The sequence below is a fragment of the Homarus americanus genome, unplaced genomic scaffold (genome assembly GCF_018991925.1).
Source record: "Homarus americanus isolate GMGI-L3 unplaced genomic scaffold, GMGI_Hamer_2.0 scaffold59578, whole genome shotgun sequence".
In the NCBI taxonomy this organism is placed as follows: Eukaryota; Metazoa; Arthropoda; class Malacostraca; order Decapoda; family Nephropidae; genus Homarus; species Homarus americanus.
The window spans coordinates 4,854,431-4,881,930 of NW_024712913.1; the positions used below are offsets into that span (position 1 = coordinate 4,854,431).

Here is a 27,500-nt window from a genome sequence, read left to right on the forward strand (position 1 = left end):
ACAAGCAATCAAACTGTGACGACGTATGTAATTTTGAGTCCTACTGTTTCCATTTACAGAGTACTGTACAAGCCCATAATAATGGCTCCTAAAGTAGATAAACTTCGTCGTGTGAAGAGAAAGAAGAACACGTTGAAACTGAGTGACAAACTTGAAATAATTAAGAAACTAGAATGTAATGTGAGCAACACTGATCTAATGGAAACATACGACATTGGAAAGTACAATTTATGATATAAAAAAGGCAAAGAATAAAATTCTAGAATTCACAACTTCTTCTGAGCCTTACAATAAAATTGCTGAAAGAAAAAGTTTACATTGGCCCAAATTAGAAAATCTTGATAAAGTGTTGCACAAATGGTTTTTGTTAAAACGATCAGAAGGTATGGCAATTTATGGGCTGATGCTTATTGCCAAAGCAAAGTCTTTTAAGGAGCAAATAAACATTGAATCAGAGTGAGCATTTAGTGATGGATGGCTTAGGAATTTCAAGACTCGTCAGGGTATTAGACAGTTTGTTTACATTTTTGTCAAGTGTTGACTTTATTTTTCTTTGAAACTGCTCGTTTTGATAAATGAAGCATGCTTTACTTGCTTATGAATAAGCTCTCAAAATGTACCTGTTCATCTCTTCTTTATTCCTCCTTAAATTTGAATTTTAAAAGTACTGCCTGAGAATCCGGAAAATCCGAAAATCCGGACCGACCCAATCCCCAAGCTGTCCGGATTTTTGGACTTCTACTGTAGTCTTTTTACATAAATCTGCTACAAATTTGGGTTTGGACTTTTTGATTTAGTAAAGCTGTAACAACACTAAGGCTGCAGTGGATGCCTTCTCTAGGCTAATGTGTCATCTCTGCATCCATAACAGGTTTTATTTATACTGAAAAACCTGAATATTAAAATGTTTTACAAGTTATATAAAAGCTGTGAAGCGTTCATTAGTTCTTTATGGTATATTTGACATCTTAGAGAGTCCTGGAATGAACCGTTACAGCTGGACAGTACTTATTGTGTAAAAAGCAAACTTCTTGTAATATATCAGGGAAAGACTACACACATACAGTACATTCACAAAGCACGCCATTCATATTTCTGATTTATACACCAATACCTTGTACTGTACTCTATATACCTGTACCCCAAATGATTATCGAAACACGAATAAAATCAAATTTCTTTACCAGTATTCAGAAGTTATAGACAGACTCATATATTTACCATATATTACACTGGAGAGTTTTCTGCATGGCCTGAAGGACAGCATTCATTTGGTTAAGTCGATCGTCCATGTTCAACCCATTGCAGTTCCCCTCGATACAAACCTGTAAACACGCAGGGTTAGGTTAGGTTAGGTTATATGGTACTTGGCTATCAGTCACATAATCAAATGGGATGAAATTATGTCCTATTGCATATTTTTTTTTTTATATTAAACAGATTTTCTGGAGTTTAAAATTACATTCATCTGCTTGCCAAATGCATATACAAAATACTGTATTGTACTGTAAATATTATGGTATTCTTAAATACTGCATACAAATTTTCAAGTTGGTTATCAGTTTTGAGAATAAACTTTTAAAATAATGTACAATACATAAATAAATCTCTCCTTAAGTACACAGGAAATAACGTGTTATAAAATACCTAATAAGTTTGGATAGGTTAGGTTAGGATGATTAAATTTGCAAGTGACTGAATCCAGTTATCTTGGCTCAGTTTGATCAGCCTCAGTCAGCCAAAACAAATATTAGTGGTTTTAAGATTCAGTAGAGGACAACCACTTAACTTTATATTGATATTTATATAGGGAGATAATGATCTATTTAGTTACTGTCACATATTGTTATCTTTTTTTTTTTTTAGTTTTTTAGTTGATTTAAAAAAGCACAAATTCGCCGTAGACACTGTTTATATCTTACTCCCGTGACTGTCCCGCCACTCAGCTTAAGTCACAATGTCACGTGATACTCCTCCTTATGCTCAGGTTTGTGAATTTGACTTGGTTAGTAGCAACATGGACGCTCTGTGTGAAGGGTGGTTCTATTTCTCATACTGGCAAACCGTTCAACATGTTTTTGTAAATAACTTCACTTTATTGACATTTTTAAGGCCAATGGTGTTCTGCAAACTTCCGTTAAGTTTCCAAAGTATGGCGCAGACTGCCATTATTGTGAAGCAAAACAAGTTTGGCTTTCATGAAATGATGCAAAATCAACAAGACAAAGGTAAAGTTAGGTTAGGTCAGGTTTCTTTAAATTTGGTTTGGTGAGTTATTTTTTGTATTTTTACCGCAGAATTTCCCTCTACTTCAAAGACCTGCCCACTTTGTGCAACCAAAATTGTCAGTATTAGGTGTAGTCACATCTCCATAACTGCTCATCATAGGTGTCTGTGAGACAGTTTGCTCACACACACTGATCTTTTTCCTTTTATTAAAAGAGGAATCATTATTGCTCTAACTTTATCCATGACAACATGCACAGTGAAGAGATCATTCAGCACAAGGGTAAATATCTGGTCAAGATCAATGATGGCAGGAGATTGTTTATCTAGACTGTGCATGATGAGTGTTCATCCAACAAAGATTTGTGAGAATAAACAAGAACTCATCCAAAAAATAATTGATAAATTTGGACAAGACACTTGCAGTTTTTATTCCACAGCACAGTAGCTCTTGGGAAGCACAAGAAACCAAGAATAATGTAAAGAATGTGTTATTTTTCCTTTCCTCTTCTCTATTTCTGTATTTAAATTTTCATGATTCTCGCTCAATTATTTTGTATGTACTAATTCTACGCCTCCAAGGTCCAACCCTACAGTACAGTGCAAAAGTTGACGTATGATATAATCCACAAACACAGCTTATATGTTTATTTAGGGCTATGACTGTATACTGGTGATGCAGTCAGTCTATGTACACTGAGGATAAGTTCTAAACACGTGTACATTTTTGTTGTAAGTGGATGGTGTTAATATGTGTGGTTGTGTCTCCTGAACAAAGATGTTTATACAGTAATTATTGTAGCTTAACAATAAAAGCTATTGTAATATACAGTAATTGTTTCATGTAATTTAATGACATCATATAAACTTAATGTATCAAACTCATCATAAGTCTGTTATAATCTTGGGGGAAAAAATATTAAGCCTATTAAACCCAACTGTGGGGGTTAGCCTATCCCCTTGCCAAAAACTCCCTGGAACAAAATCCCTCTAGGATATAAACCTAACCTAACCTAACTTTGTCCTACTATGCACTTTAACTGAAGGGATTTTGTCCCCCTCCTGGAAAAGATCAAACAGATGCCCACATTGTTCATGTCTGACAGAAATGAAGGTCAGATTTAATTAAACACCATGAATAACATTCGAAAAGCTTGTTATTTTCTTTGTAATTTCCGTGATTGTTCGCTACCAGATGTTTGCCAATAATGGTATTAAATATTTGTAACCTGTTAATCAGTCTCTAAAAATAATAATAATAATAATAATAACTAACAATAATAATAATATTAGCAATAATGATGATGATGATGATGATAATAATAATAATAATAATAATAATAATAATAATAATAATGTTGATACTTTATTACAGATGAAATAAACCAGAAATGTCTTACAAAGAAAGCTCAAACCAATTTATTGTAATAATTAATTCCAGAGATAAGTACAGTAACGTGTTTTAAGAATAACTACCATCTACCCGTTATAAGTGGGTAACCTCCATCTACATTATATTACACAAATCAGAAATAAAACTACACACTTTTCCCACTCTTCTCATTAACATTAAAAGGGTAATTAAATATTATATAGTAATTAAATAATAGTTTCTGATATTTAATTTCTCCCTTCACAAACTGACAGGTGAGGGTGTGGCTTCATCCCATTAATACTCGTCAGTAACAAATATATTTAACTATTAACAGGCCATAACACCTGCCAATATAGTCAAAGTAGTTATATAAGACATTTTAAGTCTTATATATCATGTCATTAATCCATATCTTGTTAATATCATGTTGAACGTTTCCCGCCAAAAGTTTCATAACTCGCCCTCGCTGGTGACCAACACACAATCAGCTGATGTATCTTGTAACTCCTCTTCCCTTATGTCTCCCCCAACTACTGATTCATTTACCTCAATACACTCTTTATACGCTTATTAGGCAAGTTTGATGGGTATGTGGTGGTAATTCTTCCTACTAACCTAGTAAAAGAATTAATTGTGTAAATTCGTAGAGGAACTTCTTGCTGGAGATGGTAAACAAATCCTACTTTTACTTCCCAAAGATTTTGACATATTCTTATATTATTTATTACTAATTTTAGATACATAAAATATATAATAAGTTCATTTAAATCACTAATAAAATAAGATAATAATACTTTGATAAATATTAGTAAATTATTTTTTTATTATAATGTTTCAGTAATACATTGTTGGTAGGTGACGTCATATATGTCGTCTGTTGTCATCACTGTTGGAGGTCAATTATTACACCATTCTTCTTCCCTTCCCTCCCCCCTACACGCCACACCATGCTTCTACCGCCAGATTAGAAAGTGATTGTAAGTAACTGTCAATAATGATATTTAGTCATTGTCAGTTGGTGTAAAGGGATTATTTAAAGTGTGAGTGACGGATGGATGATTCTACCCCAAGGGATGATGGTGCAGTTCAATCACAGTCAGTCAAGTCAGTTAGTCAGTCTGGGGATGATGGACGTGACTGTAAGGACTGTGGTTTTAACTGTCTTCTCTATCGGGGATTAATTTTTAGACAGGAATAATATTGCAATGGGTCTCCTCTTCCATATGATATATTGTATAGTACATGTAGGATATCTAAAACACATTCTGAAGAGACTCTGTATTTATTGTTAATATTCTATTGAAATATGAATAATAATGGAGATAATGTGTAGTAATAGGTTAAAAAGTAACACTGAATGTATGTTTGTTTATTTTCCATTTAAGTAATTGTGTACCTACATATAGAGTACCACACATTAGTTCTGTCCAGCGTAACATCACAAAATATTTTGGAGTCCTCTTGCATTTGTTGTCACACAGTTGAGGGATTCAGCAGATTTGCATCAGAACCAATTTTGGCAAACTAAACTGTCTTTAAGTAACGTTTTTTGTTTTTTTGAGCAATGTATTTTTTGTGTTACAAAGGCTTGATAAAGTAAAGGAAAAGGATGTACAGTGGTCCCTCGGTTAACGAGCACAATTTGTTCCAGAAGGTTGCTCGTTAACCGAAAAATTTGTTAACCGAAACCATTGTTTCAACGGGCTTTTGGGTAATTGGTTCCAGCTCACCGAAAATTGCTTGGTCAACAAAAAAGGTAGTAAAGTACACTTACTTTGAGGTGTGCATGTAGAAGACTCCTGGATGATGATGATGATGTGAATTTGAAGTGGGAGGTGGAGGAGAAGAAGGGAGAAGAGAAGGAAGTGAAGGTGGAGGAGAAGCATTTTACTGCTTCTTGGAAGGTGAGTCACCTTCCAGGAAATTTCAGGAACCTCTGGACTGATAGATTCTCCACCATGAACATCCTCTCTCCTTGAAGTGGAAGGCTGAGGGCTAGCATCTTTTTCCCGCTGCCTTATACTGAAGAAAGTGTCAATTTTTGTCTGTGGGGCTTCTCTCCTCCTCATCATTAACTGATGTTTGAAGGAGACCACTGTGTCCTCAACATGACACAAAGCTAGTTCAGATTTTTCCACATCTGGGTGCCTTGAAGCCAGTTTCCTGAACTTCTCCCAGTGGTGAACAACATCTTTCAACTCTGAAGTTGACCTATGGTCATCACTTTCCGTTTCCTCCTCACAACTGTCAGCCTCTATCATCTCATCCAGTTGCTGCAAGTCTTCAGGAGTAAGTTCCTGTTCATGAGACATCACAAGCTCTTCTACATCATCCTCCTCCACTTCAAGGCCCAATGACTGACCAATGGACACAATCTCCTGGTGCAACTCTGTTTCATCCTGAAATCCCTCAAAATCATGGCCACAGTGCTTTCCATGAAGAATTGAGGGATCTTGTGGAGACTTCTCGCCATGAGGACACAATCAATTTTACAACCTCCAGGATGTTAACCATGTCTTCCAGAACTGTGCCAGTGTTAGTTCAGAATCAGTGGAAGTTGCCTGATGACACCTGAACATTTTCTTCATGTACAGCTTCTTAAAGTTGCTGATCACATTCTGGTCCTTTGGCTGTATGATTGATGTAGTGCTGGGAGGCAAAAACAACACTTTCACAAAGTCAAATTGAGACTCCAAAGTTCTGGCAAGTTCAGGGTCATGACCAGGGGCATTATCCATAAGGAGAAGAGCCTTTAAAGGGGGTTTATTGGTGGTTAGGTAGCTCTTGACAGGAGGGCAAAACACCTCAACAGCCCATTCATTAAAGAGCTGTCTTGTCACCCATGCCTTACGATTGGACTAACAAATAAACTCCAAGCCGTCCTCTTACCACTTTCTGTTGCTTGAACACCCTGGGGTTCTCAGAGTGGTAGACAAGCATAGGCTTCAGTCGGAAATCCCATGAAGCATTGGCACCAAGCAGTAGAGTGAGACGGTCTTTCATGGGTTTATGCCCAGGTAAAGAGGCTTCATCTCTGGTGATGAATGTTCTTGTGGGCATCTTTTTCCAGAACAGCCCAGTTTCGTCCACATTGAACACTTGCTGTGGAAGATAATTTTCTGTATCAATCAGTTCTTTAAATTCCACTAAAAACTTTGCTGCCCCTTCCTTATCAGCACTGGCAGCTTCACCATGCCTAACAACACTAAATATGTCACTTCTTTTGTTAAATTTTTCGAACCAGCCTTTGCTGGCCCTAAAATCTTCAAAGTCTGTGCCTGAAGAACCAGGTGATCTACCTTTCAATGTTCGTATATTTCCCTGGCTCTTTCACAAATAAATTCAGTAGAAACTGAATCACCTTTCATCTGTTTTCCCTAATCCAGATGAGAAGTAACCTCTCTGTTTCTGCTATTAGGGATCTACCTTTGAACACTCTGGTAGATTTGTCTCTCACTTTCACTTCCTTAAGAATTTGGCTTTCTGTGCAAGAATTGTCAACACAGTTGATATCGACATGCCATATTCTTTGCTAAGCACATTTGTTCTAATGTCTTCTTCATGTTTTCTAATTATTTCCTGTTTCATCTGAATTGAAATTGCTTTTCTAGATTTCTTGGGACCCATGCTGGATTAAAAATCAATTTCAACACGAGATATTTTAGGTTTAATTGCTGTAAATATAGAATATTTTCTTTAAATTAACACTCCACTGCGCTACATATCATCAATATGTAAAATAAATTTCAAAATGACCAATAATTTGACTGAAAACACAGAAAAAAAGCATTTATGTTGAAGAGAGTCTGAAGCAAGATGTTACCTCCACTGAAAAGACACAGAGACTGATGCCTGCTTGGTGTGTTGACAGGCTGTTTGGTGCGCATAAAACTAGTTTCCTATACTTCAATTATGTTCAGTAATTGTTAAAATGACAACAAAAATTAATATAAAACTTTTAAAATGATTGAATAGTACAACCTTCTTGATATTTACTAAAATGGTAAGGAATTTAAGCCCTAGAACCGATTACTGTATTGGCGGACTAATACGACAGCTAGTGTGCAAGCGAAAACATGTTGAGGGGCGCTCGTAAGGACTTCGTTAATCGAGGGAATGCTCGTTAACCGAAGTTAAGAATCTTATGGAAGGTAATTCGTTAACCGAAATCTCGTTAACCGAGGCGCTCGTTAACTGAGGGATCACTGTACTAATAGCTCTTTCCCTCTGCATTTTCTTTTGGCTTTATAAAATGAATTTCACACAACGTGTACTGTATGTCATCGTGTGTCTGATAGTGTACTTACTTCAGCTCATTTTTGTAGCTACCTGTCCCAGTAAGAGCGTGTTGGGTGAGAGCTTGGTGTTGTGATGATGTCCTCCATTACATACAGCAGTGGGGGTGAACACAGGAGAGGTCTATAATCTTTCTATGAGTACTGGCTATTATAATGTGTCATAATTCTGGTACATTTGGTAGCCGAGTTATTTTGTATGTGGTGTGATGTTTCTGCTGCATGTAGAGAAGGTTATCTCTTTCTCCATTGTGTGGCATTCCAATAATTTATTTTACTTTTTTTATTTATCATTTCACCTCTTATCAGCGGTTGCTCTGTGTGTCTGGGCCAAGCAGGAGTTGAACCCAATGACATAGTCGTGAGAGATACGTGCGTTGCCGCTGTACCAACAACAGAGGACGTTAACGCTGAAGTATGGTTATCAGTAATGTTAGCTACAAAGCAGCTGATTGGCTAGAAGATAAGGATTATGATAAATATCAGATAATGTACTTGGCTTTTGTGTTTGTATGATTCAGAAGACATCACAGACAGGACTACATTTTTTGTCTTTTGTTAAGTGGCAAATGATGCAGCATGGCTCTCAGTAAATGGCAAGAAATAAAGGTGAGATATGTAACAAATCAAAATGTATATGTTCAGCTTAAGACAGGTAGTGGATGATATGGCAGAGTGAGGTTAAAAATGTAAAGTTTTCTGACGGTAAAAATGTGGAGCTACTGTTTTATATTTTATGATGGTAGCCTGAACATTGGCTCGATGTGTGAAAGAGCAGATGAAGTCATTGAGACATCGAGCTGCAGAAAATTTAACATCTGGTGTGGACAAGAAATGAGGTGGAAAGGTGGTTCAGCGATGATTGTCACTAGTTAAAACGATAGCTACAAGATATACTGGAAGTGGAGGGAATCAGGAATAGGTAGTGTAGGGATATTGATAGCCCAAGGTTGATAGGTTCAGTGCTAGAGATGAAGAGGGTGAATGCAAGAATCATGGTTGTGAAGCTGCTAGTAAGCAAAGATCTGGTGACTGTCATATCTACATACTGTACTGTACAGTGTACAGTACAGTACACCCTATAAGTTGGACTGAGTAAGGAATGAAGGATGAGTTGATGCTTGTAGTGTTGGAGTTGGGTGAAAGAGATTGTAGTAGTTAGTGGTGACCTGAACGGTTAGGTTGGTGTACACACAGAGGGTAATGGAGGTGTGTGTGGTGGAAAAGTTTATGGAAGGAGAAAGAATTCTTGTTTTCTTTTATGTTCATTTCTTTGGTAATGAAGAAATTGATGCGTACAGAGTATCACATTTCTCAACCATGGGTACATTATATAAAAAGTATTTAATTAAAGTTTTATTCTCAAGACATTCCTTTGTTAAGTTCACCTCTATAAAGCAGAGAAAGCTGCAGTGGTAGACATGATGTTGGCTGGTGAAGTTATGGCAGTAGCCACGGTCACCTTAATGATTAATATTGTTAATGTTAACTCGGTCTTTGCAGGCTGCAACCATGAGTGGAAGGGACGGCAGCCCCAAGATTTCGCTGGCACTGCTGAAAGGTCGGTCATCAAACCAGAGTGTACCGAGTATTAGCTTTAGGTTCAATCCTTCGGCAGAAAACATCACACAAGTGTCGGATCCCGAGGAAGGTAAGTTAAAAGAGATGAAATTACTGTAGATATATTTTGGGTTAACAATATTAATCTTTACTTTTTCTTAGAGTAAATATATACGCAGTACAGTAGTATAGTACAGTGTAGGGTGGAGTAAAAATGTCTGTAGTTGCCTATTTTTATTAATGCATGGAAACAGAAGCATATTAACAAAATATAAATAATGAAAAAAAAACACTACAAATACAACCTGCAGTACAAAAAACAATTGAATATCAAAACATTTCTACAAGAGTTATTCTATTTAACTATATTCAACTGTATACTGTACTGTAGTTAAAGAAGGTGATTTGACAATAGTCACCGCGCAACTGAGAGAGAACGGTTGCTGCCTACACTGGAACACCATATGAGTGTGTTACAGCTGGTCTCTCGGGGACTACTGTACATCTGAACCATGTTGAGTGTGTTGAAATGAAAAGAAAGAATTGTGTGAAGAGAAAAGTGACAAATTGTGTAAAATGAGGGGTTACTATACTGACTGTGGTTGGTAAAACAGGTGTACAGAATATTAATTGTGGAGAGAGGGAGGGGGAGAGAGAGGGAGAGAGAGAGAGAGAGAGAGTTTTATTTTTTGAGTTTTTATGGATACAGTACCTGTATTACTTTACTGATGTTACTTCATATGTGATGATGCTCTCTTATAGTTATCTTTATAGTTATCCCAAGTACACTACAGGTGTATTATTCCCCCCCCCCCCAAAAAAAACACACACACACTTTCATCATCAGTGTTGTGTGGTCATTTTCCACACTTGGCTGGTGTGTGATGCTGTAGGTTATTTGTGTCAAGATTGTTTTTCCCCTGCAAGGTGTTGCTGTCTTCAACACTCAGAGGGAAGGAAGTACAAGATAACTTATATTTATTCTCCGTATTACAGAATTGGATGACATATCTTGTGACGTCTCCCTGGGATCATCTTTAGAAGCGAACTCTGCTGGTGTTCTTCGGGTCGAGTCTTTACGAGATTCATCGCCGGTAAAGGAAAGTTTCGGTCGTTCCTTCGGCAAACGTTCCTCCAGCTTAGATAGTAATAGTGCGCCCTTGGTCGATCCTGCACCCACTAAGTCTTCTGAGAGTGGTGGCCTTCTGTCTAGACTCACCAAAACTTTTGAGGATAAGATTAATGAAATTCGAAAAGAAAAAGAGAAAGATGTCAAAGGTGAAAAAGACAAGGAAAAAGATCGTTTAGGAATAAGTGGGGAAGGTTCCACAGAAAGTGATGGTGGATCTGCTAGTGGGGACAAATCCCCTACGTCAAAGGATAATAGAAAATCCATTGATATTGTACAAAGAGCTGTTGATGACAGTAAATCCTTAAAGGCCGAGCTGACTGGTTCTCCTCCTAAGTCTAAGACCAGTATAGTGCAAGACATAACTGAACACACAAGTAAGATCAAATCTGAGTTTGGTAACATCAGACCAAAGCTCTCAGAACTGCGCCATCGGAGAAGTAGTAAGGACAGCTCCAGGAACAGTAAAGACACTACAAAGAATAAAACTTTCCCTTTTACTTCTCTCCTTGGCCGAGATGAGGGACTGGGGGAGGAAATGCTTCTTGAATGTGATGAAGTTGAAGTAGATAGAGCCGTTGAGGCACAGGAGGATGCCAGTTTGTTCCATGAAGACCTTGCTGTGGCAGACCCTGGCGACACTCCCACAGAGAAGGACAAAGAAAGTGCTGACCAAAGTAAATCCCAGACTCCAAAGCCGTCTCCCAAAAAGAGAAAGCCTTCATTACAGGCTGAGGTAGTAAAGGACTTGACATTAAGAGAACAGTTTCTACAGTTAGTGAATATGTTGCCAGTATCAGTGTCAGTTTTGTCAAAAATTTCAGTGGCTGTGTTTTTTTTGTGTTTTATTTTACCCATGCCAAGGTTCTTGGCTGGTCTCTTTGTTGGCATTATGGTGTCTGGGATAATATTCTACTGCCTCCTTCACTTCCTGCTACCACCCACCCCAGAACTACCTCCAGTTGATGATGGACCAGTATTGTTAACACTTCCGGCTTATGAAGATCAGCAGTTGTATAAGGTCTGTCTCTTCATTATAAGTTTTTGATCATAAAAGAGTAATTTCGTATTTTAGTTCATTTTGCCGTCTATTGGTAAAGATCATAATTAGGCTTTACATTGGTTAATTTTGATTAGTTAAATATTGACTTTTATTTTATTTATTTTTTTATTTATATATTTTTTTTATAGATAGAGTAGTCAATTCCAGGCAGATGTGAACTAAGTGCTAGTCAGAACAAGCAAATTTAGAGCTCATTCAAATTCCAGTTCATTTATTTCTGCCTACCAAGTGTTGTTTAGTCTCTCCAGTACAGTAGTCTATTCCATATTGTCCTTAATGTTATGTCCCTTGGTCCATCTCACAATCACAGACTAAAGTTCTCTCCCAGTGGTGGTGAAAGTGAGTAACGTGAATTAGTCTCCGAATTGACATACCCTGACTGTCATCTGGTGTGGGTGTGATGTTTTATCTCATATAAGCTCGATACTGCTTCATTTTGGGAGAAGCGGACTTTTGATCCTGACTACATAAGAGAGGTGGCTCAAGTGTTTGATGAATTGATTGAGTTGCCTTCAGCATTTTGGAAAATTTATTGATAATTTGTGAATTAGAAAAAATATTCATTGTGGGTAAACAGCCTTTCTCCAGAGTCTAATTCAGTGTTGCACATATTGATTGTTACCCAGAGTGAGTGAGTGAATTTGAGTGACTGTGAAAGAGTGAGAGTGAGTGACTGAAAGAGTGAGTGAGGTTTTGTTGTTGACAAGATGGTGAAAACTAATATTGGTGGATCTTTGTTGTTTTCTTAAAGCATCAATTATTTTATGTCACAGGGCTGGATGAATGAACTTGAGGGAGACTACAGCCCAGACACTTACCATGTGACTCTTACCCATTCTGTATTATTAAGACTTCAAGGATCTAAACTGCAGATGGATCACCCTAGAGGTTTGTTGGCTGTTTTATCATTGTGTAAGAAATCAATATACTGAAGTAAGATGTATGAGTGCTTCTATTTTTTTTCCATCTTTCAAACTTTCTTCTCCACAGACTGCAATAAAGAATAAACATAGATACTGTATTTAGAAAAAATTGTAAAAGACTTGCATGTGTAACAAAAAAAAGTTGATGAAACATGGTTGATAGCATTCAGTAAGATGCCAGTATACCTTATTGCCAAGCAAGGTTTTTCCTGTAGGCTTAGGATATGTTAATATGCAGTGGGGCCAGAAGTAGTGTAGCATCTGATCAGTGCCACTGAGTTTCACACAACATACAGTCACACTAAAAATTGACTTTGCTTGCTGCACAAAACAAACCAGGGGATCCATACCTGGCCTGGAAGGCGGTAGTTTCTCCTCATGACTTAAGGCAGTGCACCATTATTTAGTTAATGCAAAACTTTTGGTCAGACTTTTCCTGACTTTGTCACATTGATTTTAGTTACAGTATGTGTTTATTAGCTGCTTGACTCTTATTCAAAACAAAATTGAGTTTTTATAACTCACACAATGGGTTAGTTGATTAGTGTACCAGCAACATTGGACAACTCGGGGTTGTATTAAATGAGATAAACTTTGACTTGGTCAGTAAGGTAACACCAACCTGGTCAGGTACATACTCTACTGTACTGTGCTGTACCAATAGTTATTTCTCCATTTCTCTCTTTGAAATCAGACATAATACACAGAAAATTTACGCCTTATTTTCAAACTATACAGTAATGTACGTATACTGCATAGACTTTGTGTCATGCTACAAGAATCAAGGATATTTTATACAATGGATAAAAATTGTAGACATACCATACACAAAGCAAAAAATAAAATATTAGTGATAAAGGTTATTGTATACAATGACAGTTTGACACTGATTGTATAGGTACCTACTGTACTGTATTAAAATTTTAAAATGTTGATATTATGAGGTTTTTAATTTTAGATTGTTTTATAGGGAAAGTTCCCAAGCATGCCAGATTGAAAGAAGAAATACGCAACTTGGCATTTACACACCATCGAGAGTATGATATTGCTGGATGTCAGGTCATGCTGATGCCGCGAAATTTGCCACGAAGATGGTATGTAATGAGCTTGAGTCTTTATTGTGTAGTCCTGTAGCTCAGTTTAGTTAGTTTAAGAAGTGCATAGAGAACTGTTGTGGTATGGTGTAAATGTGTAAAACATTTGGTAAAATTAAGGAGGGAAGGTTTTTAAGGGGATTAACAGGTTAGGTTAGAGCATAAGCGTGGTTAACCTTAAGCTATAATAAGCAGGGGGAAGGGGTAATCTGCAGGTATGAATAGTGCCAAGCATTTCTTTATCGAGTTCTTATGTTTTGTTTTCATGATACTAGTGACAAAACTCTATTCTTTGTCATCATAACATTAACTAAAGACTTAAATGTTTCTACAGACTGTACAGTACTGTATTACAGTGTTCATTCTGATCCAGCGTCCTGCAAGATTGACCTATATACAATATATTCATCTGATGTCTGGATCAATTCATTTATCTGATAATGGATAATTGTGTGCTTTGACCTTGACCTTAAGTAATCCCTAAACATATTTGTTACTCTTCATCTCACTGTAGTTTATCCCATTGACTTAAAATGTATTCTTCATAAGTCACAAATCCCAGGCCTCTTCAATCCCTCATATTGCATAAATATTTGGAGAAAATGCTTTCAATTATGGTAGACTATTGAGGAGTATTTGCTTTTAAGGTTGTGGAGTCGCAAATACCCAATATGCATCCGTCTTCAGTGTGGGTCCAAGGAAAGCTCACCTTCTCCAATGTCCATTGCATCAACACCAACTGGTTCAGCTCATGGTAGCCCAACACATTTTGCAAGCTCACGTGAGTAATTACACTTGGTTTGGTATTTCTGTATTACGCTGTATGATTTAATATATTCTTTTAAGTCCTGAGAATTCTTCAGTAGGATACTGTATACAATAAGGTCAGTCCCTAAATTTTTAATCGGTCCCCACTACTGTATTAGAGGCCAATAGTGCATCTGTCAGTTACATGAAAATTATATTTGCACTGTAACCTTATTGAGGTTCAGTAATTTATGTTTTACAGCGTCATGTTGGTCCACGAAGACTCAGGTATTGTAGCCATCAAGTGTGTAGGTTACCACCCAGATTAAACTCTCAACACAGACAGCTGGCAGCACTGTCCAGTAATTCAAACAATTAATGCAACTATCCCATATCAACCTTGCCCCTTAGAAAGGGGGTTTGGGAGGTGAGTCACTGCTGAAGGATTAGCGTAGATGAAACTCAGTGCTACGTCAGCTTGTGCCACATAGCCTTCCCTCCTCCTGCCTAGAACAGGTGGTAGCCTGGACAGCTCCACTTCATAAACAGAACCAAGTTGTGCTTATATTTTGTATACAAGTAAAACCTCGATAAATCGGACTTCAATAAATTGGAATTTGCTTTTTTCGGACTCTGAGATGCTGTGGTCACCAAAAATACAAAAACAATCTTATGAAATGAACAACACTTACTGAATACTGTACAGTGGTCTAATCAAATTTGCAATAGGCCTACCGAGAACTAAGACACTGTAAGCAGACTGGTGCTGATCAGGTGTTGCCATATATGTCTGGTTTATATATTCATTGATTCAGTATTATATTCTCATATGATTGGCCTCTTATGGTTTATAGTTCATCATGATTAATATAACAGCTTCAGTAATAGAAAAAATACAATACTGTGTGTAATTTGTAATATGACTTGGAAATAAAAGGATAAGCTGTATCGGAAGGTCTTCATTTAGGATGCATTCGTGTGTGAGCTTTTAGCAGACCAGCTTACAACAGGGTCACTATAACACACTGTATAGTATTTAATATGAAGAAACCTTCCCAACAACATTACTTATTACCTTTAAGTGATACATGTTGGCTCACTTTGGCTACTTGTCCACTTAGACAACTGATTAATGAATAAACCAGGGTATATGTAGATAGATAATACTTTACACTACAGGATTACTTATTATGTGATGATAAATACACTACAGGATTACTTATTATGTGATGATAAATACACTACAGTAGTAGTTATTATGTGATGATAAATACACTACAGTAGTAGTTATTAAGTGGTGATAAATACACTACTGTACTAATTTATAAAGTGTTGAAGACAGATGTTGTGGTAGGCAGCTTAGCCTATTAGCTGTTTGTGCCAAACAGTTTGGCCTTTGTAAACAAATGGCTCATGATGTTCAGTGTGGGATTCTTTTTTCAGGAAAGTTGATTCTTTTTTTATAATATTTTATCTACCTGGCACCAAATGATCCTAAATTATATGAGAATTGTGGTGAAATTTCATAAAGACGTGTTAAAGGTATCTTGGGGGAAAGAGCCACCCAACCGCCTTCTCCCCTCTGCCAGCTGCTCCTAGATGTACACTCGTCTTCCACATACAATATACTCCTACACTTATTTGTTCTTATTTTTATCTTAATAGTACTGTACAGTATACAGTTTTCTCTTTATTCACAAGACAAATTCTGTGGTTACTTACTTGCAACACTTTATAGTAAACAACATTCATCTCGACGACAACCACACTTATGTGTCTGATTCTCAACCCAGAGAGTTGTTTCATATTTTTTTTTAATGTTGATGTAATAGTCTTTTAATAACCTTGTTATACACTTAAAGACCTTATTTGTTGAAGTGCAGTAATAACATAACTGATTTTCTTTAACCAGTTCAGATAAGCAGTGTTATCTCTAACTCCCCCTCCCCCCCATATACTGTACTGTATTCGCCTTTCTCAGACTTTTTTATATTTCGGACTGGGGTCTGCTGCAGTTAGTCCGGTTTATCGAGGTTCTACTGTACTGTACAGTGCACTAAACTATACAGTAGCTCCTTGGGAGAGTTACAGTACCATTATTAACGTAGTAAATTGATTAGAACCCAATCTTAAAGTATATAACTCAGCCTATACAGTACAGTCGACCCTCGTTAATTCGGACTAATAGGGGGGGAAGGGTGTCCGTTTTAGCCGATTGTCCGAATTAACCGATTTAGGGGTTAATATTGCATAATATTGCATTATACAGCTATGTGTATGTTTATTTGAGTACCCCATCATAGGAGTTCGTTTTCTCTCACTTCAGGACACCTGAACTCGTCCGTTTTCTCTTAATCTTAGAGTGCACCAGAGACTTCATTATTCCTTAGAAGTGACACAGAATTTGATATTGCAACTGGGGTTGCAATTGTTGAGGCAACTTAGGTATGTCTGATTACAGTTGGAATATTGAAGATCCATTGTGAGTGATGTTTAAAACTTCAACTGTCTTTATGGTTGGTAAAACTTGTCAAGTCTGTCAGTCTAAATGGCATGTGTGAGGCCTTGTGTTTGTACAACCGCTAAATATATAAATATATAATGTTATGGTAATTATCAGAAACACACATAGGCATGACGAGGTTTATTACAAAGTGATGAAAAGGATACTGCACAGTGGGTAGTCCACAAAACATGTAGCCATGTCTCTTTATTTGAGTGCCCCATCATAGGAGTCCGTTTTCTCTCACTTCAGGACACCTGAGTCGTCCGTTTTCTCTTAATCTTAGAGTACACCAGAGAATTCATTATTCCTTAGAAGTGACACAGAATTTGAAATTGCAACCCCAATTGCAACTGGGACAATCCCAGAACCAGAAATTTGATACGGACAGCTCAGATTTCGTCCGAATTATCCGAAATCCGGATTAAAGGGGTCCGAATTAACGAGGGTCGACTGTACAGTAATATCTCCATTAGCCGGAATCCTTCTTAACCGGAACTCTCTGATAGCCGGAATTGAAATTTTCTCGGAAAATCTTTCCCAAAGTCAATTCTCCGGATAGTTCCGGCTGTGGGAATGATTTTCCTAGGGGCACATTTTCTGGAAAATTATGAGAAAATTTTACCAGTATGGTAAAGCCTCGAATAACGACGGTAATGTGTCCTCCAATATTGCAGTGTAAGGTGAATCATCGTATCGTGAATCATTAATTACCATTAAAATAAAGCAATAATAATGAGTTGCATTCCAAAGTCTGACCTTTCAGAAGTTTTGTGTGGCTTTTTACCCTCTTTTCCCCCAAAGCAATAAAATTAATGAAAAATGTAAACTATATTCTTTAAATAATGTTTATGAATGCACCTTATACAATACAGTGACCCCTCGTTTAACGAACGCCTCGGTTAATGAAATTTCGGTTAACGAACTGCCTTCCATAAGGATCTTCAATTCGGTTAACGAACAAAAATTCGGTTAACGAATTTCTTACGAACCGACCTCAACATGTTTTCGCTTGCACTGACCTGGCAACCAGCTTTAGTATCAGCCCGCCAATACATTAATCGGTTCTAGGGCTTAAATTCCTTACTATCTTAGTAAATATCAAGAAGTTTATACTATTCAATAATTTTAAAAGTTTAATATTCAATTCTTTAGTCATTTTAACAATTATTGAACATAATTGTAGGTAAAGTGACTAGTTTAATGCGCGGCATCCAGCCTCTTAACACAGCAAACAGGCGTTAGTCTCTCTGTGTTTTCAGTGGAGGTAACATCTTGCTTGAGACTCTCTTCAACTAAACGCTTTTTTTCTGTGTTTCCAAGCAAATTATTGGTCATTTTGAAATTTATTTTACATATTGACAATATATAGCGCAGTGCAATGTTATTTTAAAGAAAATATTCTTTATTGACAGCTAGTTTAACTTTGAAAAACACGTGTTGACATTGTTTGAATCCAGCATGGGGCCTAAGAGATCAAGAAAATCTATTTCAATCCAAACCAAGCAGGAAATAATAAAAAAACATGAACAAGGCATTAAATCAAATGTGCTTAGCAAAGAATATGGCATGTCGGCATCAACTGTGTCGACAATTGTTGCACAGAAAGACAAATTTAAAGAAGTGAACGTGAGAGACAAATCTACAAGAGTGTTTAAAAGTAGATCCCTAATCGTAGAAACTGAGAGGTTACTTATCATCTGGATTAGGGAAAAACAGATGAAAGGTGATTCAGTTTCTGGTGATTTCATTTGTGAAAGAGCCAGGGAGATTTATGAACATTTAAAGGCAGATCAACCTGGTTCTTCAGGCACAGAATTTGAAGATTTTCGGGCCAGCAAAGGCTGGTTCGAAAAATTTAAGAAAAGAAGTGACATTTTAAGTGTTGTTAGGCATGGTGAAGCTGCTAGTGCTGATAAAGAAGGGGCAGCAAAGTTTTTAGTTGAATTTAAAAAACTGATGGAAGAAGAAAATTATCTTCCACAGCAAGTGTTCAATGTGGACGAAACTGGGCTGTTCTGGAAAAAGATGCCCACAAGAACATTCATCACCAGAGATGAAGCCTCTTTACCTGGGCATAAACCCATGAAAGACCGTCTCACTCTATTGCTTGGTGCCAATGCTTCAGGGGATTTCCGACTGAAGTCTATGCTTGTCTACCACTCTGAAAACCCCAGGGTGTTCAAGCAACAGAAAGTGGTAAGAACAAAACTTGGAGTTTATTGGAAGTCCAATCGTAAGGCATGGGTGACTAGACAGCTCTTCAATGAATGGGCTGTTGATGTGTTTTGCCCTTCTGTCAAGAGATACCTAACCACCAATAAACTCCCTTTAAAGATTCTTCTCCTCATGGATAATGCTCCTGGTCATGACCCTGACCTTGCCAGCTATTTGGAGTATCAATTTGACTTTGTGAAAGTGTTGTTTTTGCCTCCCAACACTACATCAATCATACAGCCAATGGACCAGAATGTAATCAGCAACTTCAAGAAGTTGTACATGAAGAAAATGTTTAGGAGGTGTCATCAGGCAACTTCCAATGATCCTGAACTAACACTGAAACAGTTCTGGAAGACACAATTCAACGTCCTGGAGGCTGTAAAATTGATTGTGTCATCATGGCAAGAAGTCTCCAGTAGATCCCTCAATTCTTCATGGAAAGCACTGTGGCCATCAGTAGTCCATGATTTTGAGGGATTTGAGGAAGAAACAGAGTTGGACAAGGAGATTGTGTCCATTGGTCAGTCATTGGGCCTTGAAGTGGAGGAGGCGGATGTGGAAGAGCTTGTGATGTTTCATGAGGAGGAACTTACTCCTGATGACTTGAAGCAACTGAATGAGATGTTACAGGTAGAGGCTGACAGTGGTGAGGAAGAAATTGAAAGTGATGACCATATGTCAGCTAAACAGTTGAAAGATGTGATTTACTACTGGGAGAAGTTCAGGGAACTGGCTTCAAAGCACCCAGAAGTGGAAAAAACTGAACTAACTTTGTGTCATGTTGAGGACTCAGTGGTCTCCTTCTTTAAACATAAGTTAATGGTGAGGAGGACAGGTGCCCCACAGACCACAATTGACACTTTCTTCAGTAAAAGGCAGAGGGAACAAGATGCTAGCCCTCAGCCTTCTACTTCAAGAAGGAGAGAGGATGTTCATGGTGGAGAATCTGTCAGTCCAGAGGTTCCTGACATTTTCATGGAAGGTGACTCACCTTCCAAGAAGCAGTAAAATGCTTCTCCTCCACCTCCACTTCCTTCTCTTCTCTCTTCTCCTCCTCCACCTCCCACTTCAAATGCACATCATCATCATCATCATTCAGGAGCCTTCTACATGCACACCTCAAAGTAAGTGAACTTTTCTACCATTTTTGTTGAATTTAGGAAATTTTCGGTGAGCTGGAACCAATTACCCAAAAACTCATTGAAACAATGGTTTCGGTTAACGAACTTTTGAGTTAACGAACGACTTTCTGGAACGGATTGAGTTCGTTAAACGAGGGGTCACTGTATAAATCAATAATAATATGGTCACACAAGAGGAGATGGGATGCCATTGTTGTTGACAGTGTTTATACTAATAATGTCAGTTATCCATCTGAAATTGAAGAAAATAAGACCCTGGTTGTAGCTGTAGTAAAATTAATGTAAAAGAAATAATACAGGGGGGGGGGGCAAATTCGCGGGGGTTAAGTTCTCGAAATGGCCACGAATCGCCAAATCCGCGAATAAAATTTGCGGGCGGGGGGGGGGAGGGGGGGATTACATTCTTACTTGTGTACAAAGAAATGTATATTCCCTTTATGTGTTTGCCCTTAGGACCATTATTTCTTTCACCTGTAGTATTGTATGTGCAGACACACACACACACACACACACAAAATGCATACAAATGAATAATACAGCTACTCCCCGACTTACGACCTACTCGACTTACGACCACCTGGACATACTACCGCTTCAGTTGTACCAAAATTGTGTCAAATTACGTATTTTCGAGTCCCAATGTCAGTAATTGCGCTGTGTTCTGACAAAATTTTTGTTTGTAATTGAGAGTTTTGTGGTGCTGAGAAGAAAAAGTGACACCCATTTTAGATTTTCTATGTATTATTTAATCATTTTCGACTTACGACCTGGATTTGGGTCCCTAACCCCGTCGTAAGTCAGGGAGCAGCTGTAATTGGAAAATACTCTCACAAATAATCAGAAACAAATTTAATAAAAATGTGACAGTCTACCCTCAAGTTCGTACTCTATTACAGTACGTACTTTAATAATAGAGCACGGACTTGAGGGTAGACTGTCACATTTTTAATAAATTTGTTTCTGATTTAATTATTTTGTGAGAGAAAATTACTGTCTCTAGAACGAATGGCTCCCTGTCTCAGCCGCAAAAATGCCGTCAACTTTAAAACTACTCTTAGACATTCTTGGGTACATCCAGGGTGTCATCCATGAATAATAGAGAACCGCGAAGTAAAAATGCACGAACTTGGGGGCATGCTGTATGTATGTTTTAAGTAAATGTTATTTAATGTTAATAAATGAAACAATAAAAGTAGCAAACCACTAATGGTAAAGAAAAAAGCAAGACGGATTGGGAATGCCAACTTATGTACATAGTGCGCACGTGAAAACATATTGTCATTTCTCTACATAAGAATATGAAAGCAACATTTATTACTGTTCATATATAATTCAAATAAAACTTAAGAATGTAAAAAAAAATTATATTCACCAATGGTGGTAAAATCTAAAACATAGGACCACCAATGAATGTTGTGCGAGTTTTACTCAGTTGACGAAGTCATCAGGTTCAACTCTAGCTGAAGTTGTAGTTTCAACTGGCTGAAGCTGTAGGTTCAACTCTGGCTGAAGCTGTAGCTTTCCATAAAGATGTCATAGCTGCTGCTGAAACTGTTACTGAACCTGAAGCTGCTTATGATGCTGAATTTGATGATGGAGCTGAAGTTGATGGTTTAGGCCTTCAAATAATAAAACTGTCAAAAGAACCTTGCACATTTGCTTTCTTTTCTCATTATACTGTACATCTTTATGTAGAGGTCATATGCATTTTTCACGTCCCTGTTAATTTTAATGCTTCGTTCTGTTGATGGATCCACTTAACAAAATATGTTCATTGCTTGCTCCATAAAATATCCACAAACCTCTCACTCTTTTCATATCGTTTTAACACATCTAGTTTCTCGGCTAAGCTTATACACTTTCTTTTAGCTCATGTTGAATAGGGATGCAAAAATGTCTTAACAACATGAAAAAGTTTTTCTCCTTTTCCTGTTCAGATGCATGAAAACAAAAGGCCCGCCAAGCTGCAACTGTTTATACTAGTGATGCTGGCGTCATCGCTCACAAGCCCGGCAGCCTCCGTGCGCAAGCTTTTTTTTTATGATACATATCGGAATTTAGTTATTATTTTTATGAAAATGTAATTTTATTTGATTTTTTAATCTACGTATTTTTGTCGTAAATACAAAGAAAATAATGGTGTAAATTGAATTGGGTCCTAAATTAACCAGGGTATTAAATATGAATTGATGTTAGTAGAACTGTCGTTATCAGAGGCTTTCCTGTACCCAGAAAATCTCCAAATATTCCAGGGATGGCAGAGTTTTTTTCCGAGTTTGAGAGATGAAAATCCGGTGCATTTTCCCCGAATTTTGAGAAAAAATTTCTGATGCCCTGAAAATTCCGGGTATGGGGAATATTTTTCCAGGCTCGAGAGATGATGTAATGCGCAATTTCTGGAACTTTCAAGAAAATTTTTCCGTTACCTGGAAAATTCCCAGAAATCTCTCATTCCCAGAAGTGCTCTGCACCAATTTTTCCAGCTGACGGAAATATTATTATAATTATTATTATTATTATCATCATAATGATCATAACTATTATTATATTTCTTATTATATGTACTGTACTGTACCGTAATACTCTTTGAACAGATCTTGGACGACAGGGTAGTTCAGAAAGTGTAGAAGGGAACTGGAGCTTAGACAACAATAAATCATCTGGAGAAGACGACTTAATGACATCATCACTGGACATGGCTTCATTTGAAGAGGTTACACCAGATATGTGTCAAGAGAAGTCTCTTTATCTCTTTGCTCGTTCTGACCGAGAGAAAGACGACTGGTAAGATGATACAGTTACTGAGGAATATGGAATAGATTTGTTAGTCTCAGTTGGTTAATGCAAGAATGTCAGGTACTCTACAGTATATAACTTGTTTAAAATCTTCTTCAAATCAGTATTTGGATTGTTTAATAGTTTTGTTTAATAGTTTTAAATAACATATACTGTACTGAATTACCATATTAACTTGTTTATCAAACAGCATTTACAAATTTGTATCTTATTTTTATGAATAACATGTTTTGAGCAAATTTTTAGTTGCTATGTTCCCTTTCATTTCATGCTGTAGAGTATTACCAGAGGAAGATTAAATAAAATTTTCTATCTCATTTTCATCTATTAACTGTAGGTTCAGACGTTTGGTGGCAGCATCAGAACTTGCAGTGAAACCACAGTCTTCACCCAGTCACAAGCCTTCAAACCAGGAAGTAGGTGATACCATTCTTCTTGAAGGGATACCAGAAACCCTGTTTAACCAAGGAAAGGAACATCAACAGGCAAGAGTGATCATGTTTTGTTATATTTTCTATCTCAGTCCTTATCTCATGCATCAATACATGTGACCTGCTAGAGCAAGCAGCTTTGACTTTACAGATAACATGAGCGTGTGACTTGTAAACAACCCCAATACAAACTGAGTGAAGCACACCATGTTGATATTAGCAATTCTTCAGCTTTGGAGTTTGAAATCTAAAAAAATCCAAAAGTGAACTCCTTCCACATTTATATACTACCCTATCCAAATGAGTAACTCTTGTAAGCTCAGTCGGAAAAGTAAACAACGAGGTAAGAACACTGGACTGTATATGTCTGAAACATTACTCAAATGAAAGTAACGGAAAGGTACAGTACTAAAAAGAAAAGTAACTCAATTACAGTAAGTAATTTATTCAGAAAAGTATTTTACTTTTACTTTTTTTACTTTTATCCTCTTCGCCACTGATCGGCTTGTTAGCCACTTGGGCGATCAGACACGTCTCTGATTACTTTTCCTTTTCATTTATCTTCTTCACCAAAAGATCGGCTCGCTAGCCGCTCGGGCGATCGGTCACGTCTCTGTCATGCACTGTTGGCAAATACTGGGCATGCACCGGCTCCTGAATGTACCTGAACCCGCTCCAGTGTTGGTCAAGTCTTGTCTTGAAAGAGCTCACACTCGGTGCCGTCACAACACTCTCTGGTAGATTGTTCCAAAAATTTACAACCCTCACTCCAAAAAAGTTTGCCCTCACGGTTTTCTGGACTTGCGGCTTCTTCAAGATTGAAGAAGCCACAAGCGTCCACCAGCTCCAAGTAAGGACACTCAACCGAGTAGTGCCCCATGAGATGCTTATGCACCTCAACTAGGTCCCCCCTTGCCCGTCTGTAGTATAAGCTAGGCAAGTTCAGGCACTCCAATCTCTCAGGGTAGCTGAGGTGCCGAAGTGCAGGCACCAGTCTGGTGGCCCTCCTTTGAACATTTTCAACCAACTGACAGTCCCTAGCATATCTCGGGGACCAGATGGGGTGCCATTACTCCAGATGGTGAAGCACTTCACTCCTGAAGATCGTTACGAGGGACGGACCTTCTAGATATCTGAACGACCTTCTTATAAGACCCAATATTTTATTTGCCTGAGTTACCTTCTTCTCACAATGGCCAGAGAACTTCAGCTCATTGTCAACATACACACCTAGGTCCTTCTCACACACAGTCTCAACTAGTGCAGTTTCTTCATCCCGTTGGGACATATGATACGCCTCCTTACCGTTGGTACTCCCCAGGTGCATCCTCTTACACTTCGTGACATTGAACATTGAATCTCAGCAGCCATTTCTTCTACCATTCCTGGACCCCACAGAGGTCCTTCTGCAGCTCTTCACAGTCCGCTTGGTTCTTAATTTCCCGAAATAACTTGGCGTCATCCGCAAACATTTGTATGGAGGAGTGTACAACGTTAGGCATGTCATTTATGAAACAAACAAACAACAGCGGGCCCAATACACTGCCCTGTGGTACCCCACTTGTGACAGGTACAGATGATGATTTTGTACCATTAATCACCACACACTGCTTGCGGTCATGTAGAAAGTCTTCTATCCCCGAATTCCGTACCCTTCCAGTTTGATTTTCAGCCTTTCGTGGGGTACAATGTCGAAAGCAGACACTAGGAGGCTTAGAGGCCTTCAAAATTAACTTAATATAAGAGGGAAATGAATGAAGATGTACTGTATTAAGATTGACTTTAGCAGTGAGAGAAATAGTGGATGTTTATAGAATATGAAAAATTAGATACTGTACTGTACTGTACAGGTATATGGGAGGATTGGTACAAGTATATTTTATTTATTTTATATATTTTTTTAATTGAAAATTTTAAGGATCATAAGAAACATTAAATTTTGTATTTGTAGGAAGGTGCAGCTTCAACTCCCCCGGAAATGGACTTTGAGCGGTACATGGCCCGGCTCCTCTATCAGCCCGGAGGAATGTCTTCTGATGGAACACCAGGTCCAGCCAATGTAGCTTGGATCAATGCTCTGGCAGGACGACTCTTTTATGATTTTTTACGTAACCCATATTGGGCCAACAAGGTACAGTACTGTAAGCAGACAACTGGACCTAATTGTCTACTTGATCCTTTTATCTTACATACATCTTTACTCTAACATGAAAAGAACTATTTTTGTCTGTCCTCAGTATTGTTGCTGCTCATGACACACAAATCACTGGAGATTTTTACCTGAAACTTGACACACAATTGAAAGCATAATAGGACAGTCAATAGCATTAAACTTCATTTAGATTAGACCAAAAATGGCTGACTAGCAGACACTGTTAGGTGATATGTATTTTGTATACATCACAGCTTGTAGGCTTATTTGAGATAGTTTCAGCAAGGTGTAAATTACATTCCACATTGAAAATATTTGCAAGTTACCAAGGAGAAAAAAAATGAATCCATTATTGCAGCTAATTTTTGTATGCAGGAGCTTCTTCGAAAGAAAAAAACGTACTGCAATTATACCTTGATCTTTTTCCTTCGCAGGTGCAAGAACGTGTTCAAAGAAAATTAAGTAAGCTCCATGTTCCTTACTTTGTAGGGGATGTTGTAGTGTGTGGAGTGAACATGGGCTCAGCCACACCCCAACTCTGTGCTGTTGGTAGTCCTCAGGTGGACTCAAGGGGACTTTGGGTTGATCTTAACGTAGAATATTCTGGAAATTTTACAATGAGTTTGGAAACAAAATTGGACCTTATGAAGCTTAAACGTACAACTGGCTTAGAGGGTAACACCCCAAACACATCATCTCCTCCTAGTCCAGCAGAACCTGCACCACACACCAGTGGACCACGAGTGTACACTCGATCCCCATCCTCTGACCGCCTCCTTCGTAACCTCCACTTTGATACTGACACAGACGATAGTGTAGAGTCTTCCAGTGAGGAAGAAGGGGAGGAAGAGGGCTTGGCAGCAGAAGCTGGACTTCCTGTTGGGGGCAGTGGACCAACTTCTCGACGGTTGTTAAGACTAGTAGATACTGTAGCCGGATCACGTTACTTTCAGCAGGCTGCCGAGTGGAGATTACTGCAGCGGGCCCTCCAGGGCGTTAGTAACACACGTATAGAGCTCAGCGTTGAGGTGAGACGGCTTGCCGGAACCTTGGCATTGAATGTTCCACCCCCTCCCGCGGATCGACTCTGGTACGGTTTCCGTGGGGTTCCTGAACTGGTGATGGTGGCACGGCCCAGGCTTGGTGATCGCATTCTTAACTTACCTTTCTTGGTCGAATTCATACAGAAGCAACTGAGACTTATATTTGAGAAAGTATTCGTTCTACCTAACATGGATGATATCGTGATCCCCATCATGTCTCCACTTCTGCCAGGCCAACACCAGCAGCCTCGGCCACCTTGGGAATCCTCACACATCACTACGTCAGCAGACACCACTCTACCTGTTCTCTTCAAAGCATCTATCACCAACCCAAGTATAGTAACTCCAACTGTCAAGTTCACTCCTTCTCCACACTAATAAACCTGAATATGACACTGAATGAAGAAATAATCATAAGAAAGCAATGTGTGTATAAGTAAAAACCTTTGCTAATGTAATGTCATGTAAAAGCATTTAAATTTTGGTTATATATTCAGTAGTAAAGGATAGATAACTCATAGTTTTCATATGTATAAATGTTTTCTCTGGGAATTTGGAAGCACCTTCTTCTGGCTTCTAGTCTGTCATGTAACTACAGGGACTTTTAACGAAAGAAAATCACTTTTTTCTTCTTCTTTTTTCAATGTGATGAGGTAGACTGTAGCTATATATCTACTTATTATCTATAATTGTCTCCCTAATTTGTATGGAGTAGATCAAGGGGTACAAAGTCTTCAAAAAGAGAGGGGAATAAGGAGGGAAAATGGTATAGACATGTGTAAGAAGTAAGAGGAGAGGCTA

General features: G+C 38.0%; 2 protein-coding genes across 3 annotated transcripts in view; one reads left to right on the forward strand and one right to left on the reverse strand.

The window, feature by feature from the left end:
• Positions 1-4,280, reverse strand: part of LOC121864668 (breast cancer type 1 susceptibility protein-like) — a 27,072-nt gene extending 22,792 nt beyond the window's left edge. The window contains exons 1-2 of the mRNA XM_042363819.1: positions 4,217-4,280; positions 1,222-1,325 (exon numbers count right to left, since the gene is read on the reverse strand). Coding sequence (XP_042219753.1) covers positions 1,222-1,292 — 71 coding nt within the window. The 5' untranslated portion in view covers positions 1,293-1,325; positions 4,217-4,280. The remainder of the gene's footprint in view (positions 1-1,221; positions 1,326-4,216) is intronic.
• A 181-nt stretch (positions 4,281-4,461) lies between these two features.
• The window catches only part of LOC121864675 (testis-expressed protein 2-like), a 24,945-nt gene continuing 1,906 nt past the window's right edge, over positions 4,462-27,500 (forward strand). Inside the window, exons 1-11 of one of the 2 annotated variants that reach the window (XM_042363830.1) lie at positions 4,480-4,578; positions 8,206-8,505; positions 9,400-9,547; positions 10,453-11,606; positions 12,422-12,536; positions 13,542-13,665; positions 14,313-14,446; positions 22,872-23,061; positions 23,411-23,558; positions 25,456-25,635; positions 26,091-27,500. The exon at positions 26,091-27,500 is cut by the window's right edge and continues 1,906 nt beyond it. In XM_042363830.1, coding sequence (XP_042219764.1) covers positions 8,476-8,505; positions 9,400-9,547; positions 10,453-11,606; positions 12,422-12,536; positions 13,542-13,665; positions 14,313-14,446; positions 22,872-23,061; positions 23,411-23,558; positions 25,456-25,635; positions 26,091-27,077 — 3,210 coding nt within the window. In that variant the 5' untranslated portion in view covers positions 4,480-4,578; positions 8,206-8,475 and the 3' untranslated portion in view covers positions 27,078-27,500. Of the gene's footprint in view, positions 4,579-8,205; positions 8,506-9,399; positions 9,548-10,452; positions 11,607-12,421; positions 12,537-13,541; positions 13,666-14,312; positions 14,447-22,871; positions 23,062-23,410; positions 23,559-25,455; positions 25,636-26,090 lie in introns of both variants that reach the window. The other variant, XM_042363839.1, reaches the window with a different exon arrangement.